Raw genomic sequence first — 15,102 nt, 5'->3', positions numbered from 1 at the left:
ACAAATGAGGTTTATTTCCTTCCCTCCTCCAGCTTTTCTAGACAAGGGGATTGATTCTCATCCAGCCCCCGCAAGGACTGGGGCAAAGACAGCAGCTCAGAAGAGCAGAGATGAGAGTCCCTGCTTGGACTTAAGGACAGAAGGTTGTCTTCAGAAGGACTATTTTTGTTCATGTCATGGTTACAACCACAAAGTCAGGCAGGGAGCGGGTCTTGGTGCAAGTGCAGTGTAAATGTAACCCACTGATGGCCATGATGGGCAGACCAAACTCATGCACTCTCTGGGACATCCTGCTCCCCAGAGAGCTGTTGGCTTGTGCACAAAGGCCAGGGCAGCTACTTACAATAAAACTTGGATATATGAACTGGATTAAATCTCTATGTGGACAGATTTACCTAGAATTAGAAGCAGACTGCATTTCATATAGCTTTGAAGTAAACAGACAAATTAAGGCCATTTAAAACAGCAGTTGGGCTACAAGTGATCCACTGTAAATCCATGCTGCTGGCTAACTTGGACTCATTTTCACCCAAATCATAGAACCACTCAGACTGGAAAGCAACCCTCAGGTGCCCAATCCAACCCCTCCCCATCATGCCCACGTCCCTCAGTGCCACATCCCCACAGCTCTGGGACACCCCACTGCCCTCCTGTGCTGTATCATCCATGACCTGCCTGTGTGCCTTGAGGCGAACCTGAGCCACAGCCGGTCACCCAACTGCCCTGGATTTGCTGCTCCCAGCTAATGAGCAGGCAGGCACACTTGGGCTTTCAGCCCGGTTTTCTACAAGAGCATTTCTGGCTGAGCTGTGCAGACAGATTATTTAACAGAAGGACAGGAGAAAACTGGGAGGGAAGGAAGGATTTAGGCTCTCCAGGGAAAGCTGCTGACAACAAGCAAAACACAACACCCTGGAGAGAGAGTGCTCTACAAGAGACTAAGAGGGAAGGAAATGTATTAACAGCATCACAGGAGCAAACCTGGATGGAGTTCCCAGCTGACAGGTGAAAAACAAAGGGCAGAACAGACCCTGTGGTGCCAAGAGTGGCCATTGGAAGCACAGGAGTGGGGCAGAAGGGAGCACTGCCTGCACCAATGGGGCACAGATCTTCCCAGGGCTGGGGTAGCCCCAAAGGAGGCTGATTTGGGGTATAACCACACTGAACACTCCCCTTACAGCCATATTTTGCACACAGCAGCTTATTTCACCGGGTCAGGTTTCCACACAAGGTGACAGCAGCAACAACAGAAAATGCTGAATGCATTCAGCAGCAATACATGGAGCTGGAAAGAGAGTTACTGAGCAGGGTTTATCAAGATAACCAAAGCAGCAGCTCAGCTACAAAGACAGAAACTGATTCAAATACATCATTGGTTTGGCATCTCTGGGGCAGAGCACAGGGCAGGCTGCAGCACCTCTGCAGAACCGAACGTCATTCATTGCATGCAAGCTCTTATTACAGATGCTATTGGGCTACACACAGTGATTAAGTTCAAAACCACACTACCAACTCACACTTAATGAACTAGTTCAGCTTATGGAACGATTTAGTTGAATGATTTTTCTCTTCATATTTCCCCCCCTAGCATAAGCGGGGCCATGGGTTAAGCACAGCTATTCCATCAAGATCAAGAAGGAAAAAAATAACGTGCCTATTAGCATTGGAGCTAAGGGAATAATTAGTCGTACCTCTTTCTGCTCACAGATGGGCTGGAGCACCTCACCATTTCCTTCTATTTATTTGTGATGGGAAATTTGGAGAATTATTCCTGCAAATAATTAGTTATTGATGTGGGAGTTTGCTGAGGGGAGAGCACCTCGAAGCAAATCAATCTGTTATTCAAGGAACATTTGTTGGTTGGTCTGCTTGGCATGGCCATGGGGAACTGCCCCAAGTTCCATTTACAGCAGTCAAATGTTCTTTTTCCTTTCAGAGAATGCTTCTCTCCAGCATAAAAGGTTTGGAACATTTCTTGAGGAGAAAAAAAAAACCACTAAGCTATTTTATCAATATCCTAGAAACATTTTCCCGGCATTTAGAAGTCATCAGAAACAGCATTAAGATGGATTGGAATTCCTCAACCCAAAGAGCACAGAGAGCTTCAGATGGACACAACTGGGGGCTGAGCTTTGATTTCTGTTCAGTTTCCCACCTCTCATTGCAGCAGGCAGAGCACTGACCACCAACAACTGGCATTTACTGCAGCTCAGGTTGCCACTCCCAGCACAGCAGAGCAGACTTGCAGTCTGCAGTAATTAGGAAGGAAGAACGAAGCAAATTAGCTCTCAGCCTTCAAGAAACCATGATTCATGCTTCGCTGGGCTTTGTCAAAATGAGCTCAGAGCCAAGAGAGCCAGAGCTTTAGTCCATCCTGAAGTTACAGAAAGGAGAACTCCAAGCAAGGTCATAGCATCCTCTGCATGTCCTGTAAGAGCCCAGCTGGCTGGCACTGAGGACATGGAAAGAAAGCTACAGCTCTGCACTTGCTGCAAGCATTTGGTGCACTGTATGCTTTCTGTCTGCAGAAAGAACAAAAGACTTTTTAAACTCACTAAGCTCTGCATCAACCCCCAAGAGCACATAGGCCAGCACTGCACAACAGCCCTGCCCTGCTACAAGGCAAGGAATATGGGCTGGCAGGGGACAGGCATCATGCTGTGTCACGATGTTTAATAGCAACGAGCTCTGAGATGGGGGACCTTCAAGTCAGCCTGCCCCACACTGTGTGATATGGATATCACAAAACTTTCCATGCTACAAATGGAATGTAAAACAGACAACAGCATGGCCACATCATGGTCCTCCCAGCGTTTATGGGAAAGCTGCTTTTAGAGACCACATACAGCCACCTGGTGCAGATTGTCTGGGCTCCTGATTTTAAGTGCTACTTGAGCTCCTTCACATCACATCTCCCTGCTCATCCCCCACATCTCCTACAGCATTTCTTCAAATTATAAGCAACAAAACACTCTAAAAGTATTACTTCATGCTGCAATGATAAGAGATGCCAATGTGAAACACATTTTGGAGATAACCAAATCCAAAGTCACCAGTGCTTGTTAATGCAAATGCCTCAAACTACCCTTAAGCCTCCAGCTTCCCTCCTTCCCACAACTATAGGGCCACTCTCAGCATCCCAAACAGCTTTAGTGCTTATTCCTTTCAACACTCCACGCAAATCAGTGATGGGTTCAAAAGAGATCTGCACTTCCCAGGCAGAGGAAAGATGGTTCTGTAGTTTCCTTTCTTATTTATAAAGCATGTTGTAAAATACAGGGGGAAAAAAGGAGCTTTAGGAGAGGCAGGAGATAAATGTTTTTAAAGGAACATCTTACTCTGCAAGCCCAGTAGGAAATGCACGATTCAGTGCTTTCTCTATTAATCTCATCCTATTCTATTAGTTAATGCTATTAGCTTCCATCATCATTACTACTCAAGATTAACACTGTAGGATTTGTCCCTTCAATGCCTGCTCCAGGAATGGGATCCACACTTAAGGCATCAAACACAGCACCCAGGGCAATGCTCTAACCTGCAAGGAATGGCATCAAAAGGACATTGAGAGATCAGACTTTAAAGATCCATAAGAAACCTCTCAAGAAAGAGAATCAGTGTGCAAAGCAATGCTGCGTCACCTGCATGAAGTCACAGAGCAAACTGCACCAGGAAGGAGCACCGCAGCTCAAGGTAAGCAACATCTCATACTGCTCAATGTCACTTTGTAACCTTAAACACATTGCTAAGTCAAGCCATGCTGAAGCCTTGCTAAATTAAACGGGCTGGCTGCAGGGCAATGAAGTGGATAGCTGGAACTGCTACAAAATTGCACTGCTCCTCTGCCCCAGATAAGATTGTTAACAGTGAATTCTGCCTCTCCCTTCCCCGCCCCCCCCTCCCATATTAATGCCCTCCATTGCAATAAGGATTCCTACCCACTGCCAAAACTCAATTTACACTATTTACTTTAATGACCTCGTTTGTCATCTTAGCATGTGCATCCACCTCCGGGACTGCAGCCCCGTCAGTCTGCCAGAAGGTCTCATTTACAGCTTGCTCTTTCATTATTATTTTTAAAGATTAAATTGCTTTCATTTCAAGGCAAACAGTCTGGGAACTCCCACAGCCCCGAGGATACCAAGACACATTTATACATCTGATCAATATACTGTAGAGTTACACACATCTCAATCCCAGCTGACTCCCCCCCTCCTCACCACCATCCATCCATTTCCATCACCTTTAACTTCGCTATTGCTCTTAATCTTTACAAAGGATGCACACCAGGTATGAGGTTTGAATGCTGCCATAACGTTTCAAGTTGGAGTTGCGGGAAGAGTTTTAGCTTTTTCTTTTGAGAGGCACAGGGTGAAGAGTGCATTAATTCCTTCCACAACACATCAGTTCATTTGTTTCAAACCACATTTCTCATCTCACAGCTTGACTGCTCCAGAGCGGTGCATTCCTTCCTATTAGATTATATTTCTCTCTTACGGTGCACCTCCGATGCAGACATGCTCAGTAAAATTCAATGTTAATCGAGCCATTTACATAGGTTAGGAAAACAGAGAATACTTCGTGTTTTGTGGAAGTAGCATTGCATAAATGGAGAACTACAGCTGAAGAAAGTATCACAAAATACAGCATCAAAACCTGAACAACACGTGGACAAAACCCGAGCAACACACAGAGGAGGGATTGGGTATTTCAGAGTAACTCACGCCTGCCCTTGGTATCTCAGTAAACCACTCCCTTGCTTCTTTACAGCATCCTTAAAGGGAGATATCAGAAGCCATTTCTCACCTGTGAGCACTCGCTCCATCCGTGTGTCTCCTCCTGTCCCTGCCTCCCATTGACCAAATGGGACAAAGCACATCAGAACAACACAGCCATTGCTCTCCATTTCCAGGAGCATTTACAAAGCAGACCAGGCACCATCTGCAAATTCCAGTATGAAGCTCAAGCAGAGCAAACAGATTAACTGCTAGGAAAACCAGGGCTACGTGAGCAACTGAGAATCACAACACAATTTATTCCTTCAACTTTTCATGCTTTTCTCAGGGTAACAGAAACCACTTCTAACCAAGAAACATCAATCAGACCTTCCAGAAAATAAGTTCAGAACTCAAAGTTCTTTCAGAGCTATGGAGCTCCCTTCAGCCCATACAACAATATGACTACCTCTGTCTTCCTTCCACCAAAAGCATTTATCACAAGTACCAATAAACATCACAGCAAAAACCTCCACTCCTCCTATTAGTGCTTTCCAATATGCTGAAATGTTTCTCCAGAAGCTTTTCCAGTGAAACAAATTGGTCCCAAACTAACAGTACTTGGTATTCAGACACAGAGTTGTCTGCGCTTGATACATCTCCTAAACACACCAAAGCAGAAGCTTAAGGAACATCATCTCTTCCACATCTATTTGGGTCAGACATAAACGTAGTTATTTTCTACAGAAAAACAGCCTTTGCGTTTCTCATCAATATTTATACACACAGCAGAAACAAAACTCTTCCAGATCATATATAATGATAAGTTGGCAATTGAACAAACTTAAAGGTTATGTATACAGTATAAAAGCGTATTTATCTTACTTACAGTTAGATGCTCACAGTTCGGGTACGGCAGGAGGAGATGGAAGATATCAGAGCTCAGCCTTCCCTGGGATCCCTGAGGTCATGCTCTGGGCATTACACGAAGAGAGGAGCAGCATCAAGGCTGAGGAAAAACAAATAACAATTGACAACATCAGACCAAGAAAACCAACACCAATTTGTCCAAGACCATTTGGTAACACAGAAGTAATACAGCATCATCAAAGCTCTTTGGAACATCAGGTTGTGCCAGAAAGAAGCAATCATTTTGGAAGCTATGCAGTAAAATAAAAGCCTTTGTGCTCCTGTTGGTTTGTTTGTTTTCCCTTCCTGCTTTCCTTTGTGTCCATTTTATTTCCCTTCCTCACTGTGCTCTCTGCAGCAGCACACAGCACTGATGCCCACGTTGCTGCCTCAGACCTGAGGCTGAAGAGGACTCTCAACTATCTCAGCAATTCCTGCTTCCCAAAGAAGCACAGAGGGAATACTGATAAAAACAATAGGGTGGGAAACCCACAGCATCCCCACGTGGAATAGGAAGAGCCTATCCCTGCTGTTGTAAAGGTAGGGAAAGCAAGGCACAGGCTGGGGACATCACTACAGCACAGCCCTTAAAAGAGGGCCTAGGAAAGACCCAGAGCTGTGGTTTGCAAGGAAAGCTGCCCACATTGCCTCAATCAACCCATGAGCTGAAAACCCAAGATGGAAATTGGGTGTGAGCACATCTGTTTCTGCAAAGAGCATCACGTTCAATAAGGCAGCTTTTATGGTGCACTCTGTCAAAAGAGCTTCCTGATCCATTTAGTGGGGGGCAAAGGCTCCTTCTGAGAGGCACAGACCTCTTACTTGGCACATTCTGACACCTCCTAACTGCAGAGAGGAATATTTGTAGTCACGGCAGATAAATGAGCCGTGGACAGGGAACACAACTAATTTAATGGCATGAATTATTTACACATACATTCACAAAAGCCATCTTGCTACACAGCAGTCCCAGCAGCAGGGATTATTAATTTATAACTCAACTACAGCTATGTTAAACAGAACCAGGCTTCCATAAAACCTTAACAGCAGCCTCCAACCCCACATCAACTGCATCTGTCAGGCAATGAAGCAATGCCCACCAGTTTCAACCCACACCCAGAACTATCTGCTGTGCCCACACAGTGCATCCTCAAGTAGGATTGGCCTTTAAAAGCCATTAGCTTCCAAAATAGCATGCTTCCTCTCCTTTAGAACAGCAGTGCCAACACACCTCAAACCAGACGTGGTTTTAAGACCCAGTTACTCAGTCTTGCTCCTGGCCAAATACTTTGTATACTTAAATCCTGCTTGAGTGTATTGTACCAGCTGCACAGAAGCCTCCACAATGTAGGCATCCTTCCAGCATCCTATTTATCCTGATAAACATGCTAATATCTGGACTGCCTGCATCTTCACATGTCTTATTCACTTAATAGATGGCTGAGGCAGCAAACTAATCTTCATATAGTAGGAACTCACTTCCCATTAATGACTAGAAACCCTTCATAATGCACTGCGATCAACCTGAAATAATTTCATAAAGCCAAACCTTGTGGCAGAGCTGACTCTGCTTTTAACTCCTTGTGGAAGATCAAAGGACTGGAAAGGGAGATTGGACTGTCTGTTTGTAGTGATACAGAGACCTGCTGCTTTCAAGAGAGGTGCTTGGTGCTTCCTGAACACACAGGACAGAGCAGAAAATGCACACAAAGACATTCACTGCACCAAACTGCAAGAAGGAACCACATGGTAAGGCCAGGTGTGGCTGATATCTAATCAGCTCGTTAGGCCAGGAATGTGATTGTTTCTGCAACACCAGAAAAGCCAAAGAAAAAGCAATATTTTTTTCTTATTGCTTTTTGTAGAGCTGCTGTTACAGGACTGGTCAGCAGCTGATGAGATGAGAGAGGTTTGCAGGGAGTGGACAGGACTCACAGCAGAGATATTGCACTGCAAGTTTCCCTACGGACACATTCAGAGATTTTAATCGTTACCTTTCTGCTCTGTGCTTCGGCTTCTTCATCTTTATAAGCGGGCATTCTGACACCAGACGGCCACGTGAAGTACTTGGAAATACTAAACTGTAAGACCTGCTTGATGTATACGAGCACACCACAAAGCACACAACCTATGAAAGGAGGGGTGGGGGCAGGAGGGGTTTTGGGGCCAACAGGTCAGTGTTGTTCCAAGAATCACAGCTGTGGAGCAGAGCACAACTCTTCCAGACTCCCGTGCACCACGTATTTTAGTGCACAAAGTGGGTTCACTTAACAAGGCAGCTATCAGCAGTGACACAATGTGCATCAATTGCTGCTGGCTGCTAACACAGAATCACAGAATCACAGAATTACCCGGGTTGGAAGGGACCTCAAGGATCATGTAGTTCCAACCCCCAACATGAGCATCATACCCCATAAGAAAAGGCAGCATGACTCTAGAACACAGCAAACAATTTTAAGGAACAACAATGGGTTCATAACCTACAGCTCCCCTACACCACAATACAGGGCAAGTCCCGCTTGGCACCCTCCAGACCACACAACTATGCCTCAGAAGCTTCAAACCTCAGAAAGAAGCCAGCTTTCCTCCTACAGAGCACTACAAGGTCAGCACGCTCATCCTTCCCATCTCTCCTTACCTCCCATCTCCTCCATGGCTGTTGCTTCTTTTTCCTCAAAGAGGTTGAAGGTTCTGAACTCTTCACAAGGGCACAGAGAGCTCAGAGTAGAGCAGGAGGAGCACAGCATGTACAACAGTGCAACAGAACTCCAACCACCTCCTACTCCCTCACCAACAATCACTGACTTAATGAAGCCTCCTGAGCCCCTGGGAGGGATAGGGGCCCCAGAGTGCACGCTCCTGCCTGTCCCTGAATAGTCATCTGTGTTGCTGGGGGCCACAGCTGAAATCCAACAAAACTTATTATCAGCTTTTCTGAAGAGTTACAAAATCACCCCTCTAGTTCCTGACATCCCCAAAACGGGTGAACTTTTATGTATTTTCTGTTTATCCACAAAAATTTGGGTGTTTTTCTTTTTTCCTTTTCTCCTATTTTTTTCTTTATTGGATGCCAGGGAAGGAAATAAACGTGTTTTGCTTTTGAGACCTGGTTCAAACATGTAATGAAAACCTGAAAATCTTTCTTCCATGAAAACGGCTGCTTAGGAAAAAAAAAAACAAAACCCAAACCAAAATGATAGTCTTTCAGGAAGAAATGGTTTCATTAAAAAAGAATAAAAAGATACAATGGTACTTTCTAGTGAGAAGCTGGAGCCTATCCTCAAATTGTATTGAGTAGCAACCCCAGCCAGAGGGATGTAATTTCTTTGTTATCCTCACCAGTGCCCACGCTTGCAGCAGGCAACGTTCCCAGTGGTACTTCTGAGATGCCAGCAGTACTTTGGTTAAGAAAAGAAAAAACCTTCTGTCTGGCACACAATCTGTATTCCTGATTTCCAGCCACGCATTCAGGATTTAGCCCAGCTCAGAGCTCAGCTGGGTCTTTCCAATTTGTACAGCAAAGGATGCTGAGCTGTGATCCCGACTTGTGTGATGCCAGCAGAGCTGTGCCATACAGGATGTTGGCTTGGGGACTGTTTAGGACCTGTACTGCTATAGGAGCTACGCAGGCAGCCGCCCCCTGGGAGTGTTTCTTGGCTAAATGGACACTAGAGAGAAGTGTGTGCAAACCATTTACCACTGTATAACATTAAGAAAATTCCTGAGACAAGCTCACACCATTAGGGATAGGTCAGACTGATTCCAGAGTGCTTTGTTGTACACATTAACCCCGGCAAGAAATGGCAGTAGGAGTATTTATGAGCCAGAGGAAGGATGAGAAAGGGCAGGTTAAGTATCAGGAAGTTGCTAATGCATCTGTTCTTCAGCTACAGTGGGTGATGTGTGGGGAGGGGAGAGGGGAGCAGCTATGGACTGCCCTTATTAATCTGCAGCTGGGAAAGAGCCCTGAAACAGCATTTCCATCTAAGCTCTTTTAGTAATGGCCACAGATGAGGTCTGGATTGGCAGCATGAGGCAGGTGAAGCTGAATATTAATAATCAGGGCCTGGAAACAATCTCTGACTGCAGAGTTCAGATCTAGCTCATAACTCCTTTTGCTCATATGAAGGACCTTAACATGGCTCAGTACAAAGCCATTTTACTACTGAGTTGCAAGCTTCGTATTTATAACTGTGATAGCAGCGTGCTCTACTCAGGACTGAAATCCTCTTCTATTCTGAGCCATGCAAGAAGAGAAAGACAGATTTCCCACCCCGGCTGATTTACAATTTAATCAGGCTGCTGCTGTGTGGAATCCTGCAGCACGCCAGCATCAGTCATGAGAATACGGTCTGCCAGTGGGATGAGAGCGTGCTCCTTCAGTTGTTAATCACAAAAAGGTTTCCATAAATTTGCAAGCTCAGAGCTTCCTTCAGAGCCATGTCCCTAAAGCAGGGAAGTCTGGGGCACCTGTAAGCCTTTAGTCAGCCATTTCCTTTGCCCTTTGCTCTGTCAGTGTACAGCTGACAGCACGGTGGTCCTTCCAACACGCTGCTCTGTCAGCTTCAGAAGTGCTCATCTCCTTCACTGGTGATTGAAGTTCTACTCTCCCAGTTGCCCGTCCCACATTAAAGGTGTTTCCTGAGGCTCTGACAACAATCTTCCTACTTCCAAGGGAAAGCTACTGCAAGCTTCGTTCATATGAAATTATATAAGGGAGCTGAAATAGGAGTTACTCGGAGATGGAAAAGGTAGAAGCTCCAATTTTGGATCCTACCATGCATGCTGCAAGATGATCCCTAGAGAACCAGCACTTAGACTGCATTCCACTCCAAATGTCTTCAGGCATTACACCCAGAATGGTTTCCCTCAATGGAATATTCTGAGCCTAATATGCCCCTTGCAAGAGACACTCCGGTGTACTGACTATGGAGCGGAGAGAAAACACATACAAATGTGTGTGCGTGACAGAGTCTGTGTGCATACACAAGCAGGTCTGAACATATTCATACCCAAATAGCACGGCAACAGGAACTGTGCCCTTCACACTGTGTATTAATGGTCACTCCACGCAGCATGCTGCTATGCAGAACCCAGGGGGCTGCATGCTGCATCTGTCTGACTCCTGGTGAGCGTCGCTTCAGGCAGCTGTTCGAAGGATGTAATTAAAGCTGGTCTCCGGATCCATAAATCAAAGAGAGAAAGGCCTTGAAAAGGAGGATAATAGAAAGAAAAAAGACTTAAAAGTATGTCCTGTGTTGTATAATACCCAGATAGGTTCTTTCTAGACACAATTGTGTTCCAAAAACAGTGTGCTGAGGCTGGGGAATCCAACTGGGGGAAGCATTTAATCTCCATGTGTCTGTGGGGCTTTGAGTGCTTTGCTCTGCTGTTAAATCATAGCTCTCCTCTCCTGCACGGCCACCCAGGGAAAAAGCAGAAGATGGCAATGCTCCAGGGAAAGGCTGGTGAGCTGCTGGAGATGTGGCTGGCTATGAAAAAGGGAAAGAGCAGCAGGGAGGTTTACTGCCACAGCCCAGATACACAAGGATCCCATAATTAGTGCCTCCCTCGCCACCATTAACAGTTTATCAGCACGGGTGAAGTGGCAGAATTGGAAAGAGGGAGATAACCCATCTCATAGGAAAGGGGAAACTGAGGCACGAGAGGTCAGCACATGTGCCAACATGTGCCCACAGCCATCCCAAGTGTCCTTGCCATGATACTCGTATCTGTTTTTCTAAAGCCTGAACTCATCCTCCCAGAGGCGTCTGCTGGCTCTCATACAGCACATGAGCCACGGGGATGACTCCTGAGATCACCACAAGACCTGGGAGTTGGATGCTCACAGCCCCAGGAAGGGGGTGAGTTGGCTCAGGATTCAGATGCCAGATGTGCATTTTCAGCAGTGCTGTTTTATTGAAGGCCATTGAAGTCTGAGCTCTATCAGTTCCCCATCTGGAAGAGCCATGTGAACGCATCTAGCTGCTTGCTCAGAGATGACAGAGAAGGGAAATTCAAATATGAGTAATGTTTGCAAACTAGTACGTGGGTTGTTTTTCTTCTATGCAGACATCCATAGAAGGCTTCATTATTCCGCTTTAGGCTGAAATCAGCTCTCTTTAGCGATTTCAGCTGAGTAACATTTGCCACATGACACACCGCGTGTAGCAGAGGTTCATATTCCACGAATGAGAATGAATGCAGAAGAGACGCGGAGTTCTGAGCAGCTGCAGGTTAGATGAGGCCGTTTTAAAAATAAAAGATCCTGCTCTGCTGTGCAGGATGGAATGTGGGTCTGCTTTGGGGATGGATTCATGGGAGTCTATCTGGAACCAAAGCAGAATTCTTAATGAAACAAAAACGAGGAGCTCTAAATTTAGATGCTCTATTAATGCTTTTAAAAGGAAGTGCATCTGTAGCCACGGGCTGTCTGAAATTTCATTCACGGTGTTTGCTTCCAATGGGCCAAATCTCAAAGCCATTGAAGGCAGTGGTAAAACTCCTACTGATTTCAATAGGTCCATAGCTTGGCTCAAGTCTGCTGTCCTTGCCCTTCTTTGGTCACCCGATTGGGAGGTGGCTTTGCATGCCTACATGGCAGAGTCTGCAGTTGTTGATACTTGTAATTCCATTTTATGCTTCAGCCTTTCTGGAGGCAAAGATAGCTTGGAGCTTGCACAGTAGCTCATCGAGTGAGACAGCAAAATAACCAGCAGGGCGAGGACTGTAAATCCAAAGGAGATATCTATCTTTTGAATAGCAGGTCTGCTAGTCTAATTCTCTTTGTGTTGCAAAACAAGCTTCTCCATGGCACTCCAGTTACATTTGCATCAGATGTGCCATACATCATACAGTGATACAGACGCGAACTGTGACTTGCCTGGCAAATTGCATTCTGCTTTCGATATGCCGATCTTTGCAGGATATGAATGTATAAGATCTGTGGGTTGAAGGCATTATTGAGATCTGTAGTAAGATGGTTATACATGAGAGATGTTCGTATCAGACCCTTGCTGCAGTGTATTGCTTATTTAAGAAGCCTGATTTATAAATATTTCACCTGAGCAGAACCTTGGCTCTTTAAAGCCATGCACACAGAACTGCCTTGCAGTGCCAAAGGGTGATCAAAGAGATCCATGAGATGCAGGTGAGGGGCTTGAGAGCTGCAGCTCCTCCACAATATCTCCAGAACCAAAGAGGAGCTGAGCTTTTTTATTGGGCCACTAACAGCTAATAATCCCTCATTTATTCTCTGCTCCAACTAAGCACATTATGTGATAGGCAGTGGTTAAAAACTGGTATTGGTTGCTCCCTATAGAACCAGGAGAGGTGCATTCATTTCAGTATTAAGGAACAAATTACAAACTCGTCTGTCCTGCCAAACTCTCTCTTCTCCCTCATAAGGTCAGGAGATTCAGACCGATGCAATAATAAAACACCAACCCCTCTCCTGTCAATCACTGCAGGTTTATCAGCTGCAGACACCTCTTTCTGCCAGCAGCTTAGTTCTATTTTTACTGAGCAAACGCTTTCACACCTCAGCTTCCATGTGTGTGCTGCTCCGTGCATTGTTCACACCTTGGTTACTCTTCACACCTCTCAAGGGCCTCGAAGATAGGCATGAAAGGATTCCTCCTCTGGGCAGCCATGTGCTCTGATGGAGAGGGAAAACAAACGGAGCCAGGGATGCTGTCAGCACTTTGGGTTATTGAGAGGGGACAGGAGAGGCCTCCTTTGTTCTGGTGTGTTTACAAGCAGCAAGGGAGCATATCTTCATGTCAGTCCTTCACAATCACTCCAGCTCACTACAACCTCCTTTCAGGATCTGGAGAGGCAGTGAGGTCTCCCTTGTACCCCCTCTTCTCCAGACTGGGCCATCCAGTTCCCTCAGCTGCTCCTCATAAGATGTGTTCCACAACCCACAGGCTTTAGGGCTGCCCTGCAGGACACACCACCACCCCATCCATCACCACCCCATCCATCACCAGCTGCTGCACCAGTCAGATGTGTTCAAATTGTGGCTCCTAACCCAAATTCAGCCTTGGGAATATTCTCAGCGCATCCATCTCAGTGACAATTAGCCATGAAATATGACTCCCCTTGATACCAGTTTAGAGTCTTTCCAGTAACATCGTACTTCATCACTGAAACGTGCACTATTTAAAGTAAGAGGGCCACATATTTAATTGGAATGGAAATAAATGTGCATGCCAAATATAATCTGACTTTAAATAATCACCCCGGCATTTAAAACCTATCAGTTTTCCTCTTCCACCTCAGTTATTAATAGCAGAGGTGTAAAAGAAATCAAACACTTTCCCTGGGATGAACCATGCTGATGGGTGGTTGGCCAACCTGCGTGCTGCATGCTGGGCTCATGAAGGGCATCAGAACATCACAGAACATCACGTACAAATGCTTCACTGAATCCAGCCCGGCTCTGATTTGCCACTCCTAAGAACAAATACTTCCTAAAAATAAACCTGTACGTTCCTGGTTTTCTTCCTTTCTTTGTTTTCCTTCTCTCTTTTTATCCCCCCTTTCTCTCTTTCCTTCTACCTCCCCACCCTCCTCTCTTCTTCCCTGTGTTTCGTGCAGCCTTAAGATTCAGAAGGAGCTCTCCTGCCAGCATTATCAGGTCAGGGAGCTCCCTGCACACAGGGCTTCACCACGGTAAAAAGTTCACTTACTAAAATGACTGATACAAGAATGAAATATTTATGAGCCGGGCTTCTTTCACCATCAGTTTACAAAGACTGTAATTTCATCCCTGTGACAATCAGCGGGCTGTGTAAGAAGTGAATCACTGAATTGACTCGGATGAGGGAAAGGCTGCCTCTTTCTGCCAGAATCACGACAGGATAAATGTAGAATCTATTTCCAGCTGGAAAACAAATAAACAAATTTAGAATACCCACAACAATGGCTCAGAGACTACAGACGACATGATGGACGGCTATGGGAGCAGCAAAAAAGGGCTTTCCTCTCCCATCCCTTTCTCTCTGAGAAGAACGAGGGGCATGAGGGATTTATAAGAGCGCTGTCTCTTGAACTCCCACTTCTCATTCCTCCTAAGGGAATGTTACAAGCAGAGCATCAACCCTCTGCATGTCACAAATAAGGATTGCTCACTCCCTCCTCATCCCCACAGAGAGGGGCCAGAATTTCTGGATGTGGTCATTTTGGAAACCTAATTGCTCACCTTAGGAGAGGCATCAGAGCAGACTCTCCTTGTTCACTCAAGTGTGAATCTCACTTGTAATTATTGAGTCCATTTTGTATTCAGATCCTACTCTCCCTCACGCAGAGCCACATCAGCTTAAGTGTTTTCATCTCATTTCTTCCTTTCCCACAATTCAAATCTTTCACATTAGCAGAGATGGGGGAACCCTCTTTGAAATGTATTATTCCATTGAATGTTTCCAGCCAGGTTCCATTTTTCATGGTCTTTATTTGGATCAATCACATTAAGAGCTGA

The 15,102-nt window shown here is 45.5% G+C and overlaps 1 protein-coding gene across 1 annotated transcript in view; it reads right to left on the bottom strand.

Annotated features, from left to right (window-relative positions):
* Positions 1-5,600: 5,600 nt before the first annotated feature.
* KCNJ5 (potassium inwardly rectifying channel subfamily J member 5) overlaps positions 5,601-15,102 on the bottom strand; it is a 32,904-nt gene continuing 23,402 nt past the window's right edge. Inside the window, exon 3 of the mRNA XM_015884241.2 lies at positions 5,601-5,721. Coding sequence (XP_015739727.1) covers positions 5,648-5,721 — 74 coding nt within the window. The 3' untranslated portion in view covers positions 5,601-5,647. The remainder of the gene's footprint in view (positions 5,722-15,102) is intronic.

The sequence above is a fragment of the Coturnix japonica genome, chromosome 24 (assembly GCF_001577835.2).
Source record: "Coturnix japonica isolate 7356 chromosome 24, Coturnix japonica 2.1, whole genome shotgun sequence".
Classification (NCBI taxonomy): Eukaryota; Metazoa; Chordata; class Aves; order Galliformes; family Phasianidae; genus Coturnix; species Coturnix japonica.
The sequence above is the reverse complement of the archived record's forward strand: the minus strand, read 5'-3'. Positions and strand labels throughout refer to the sequence as shown.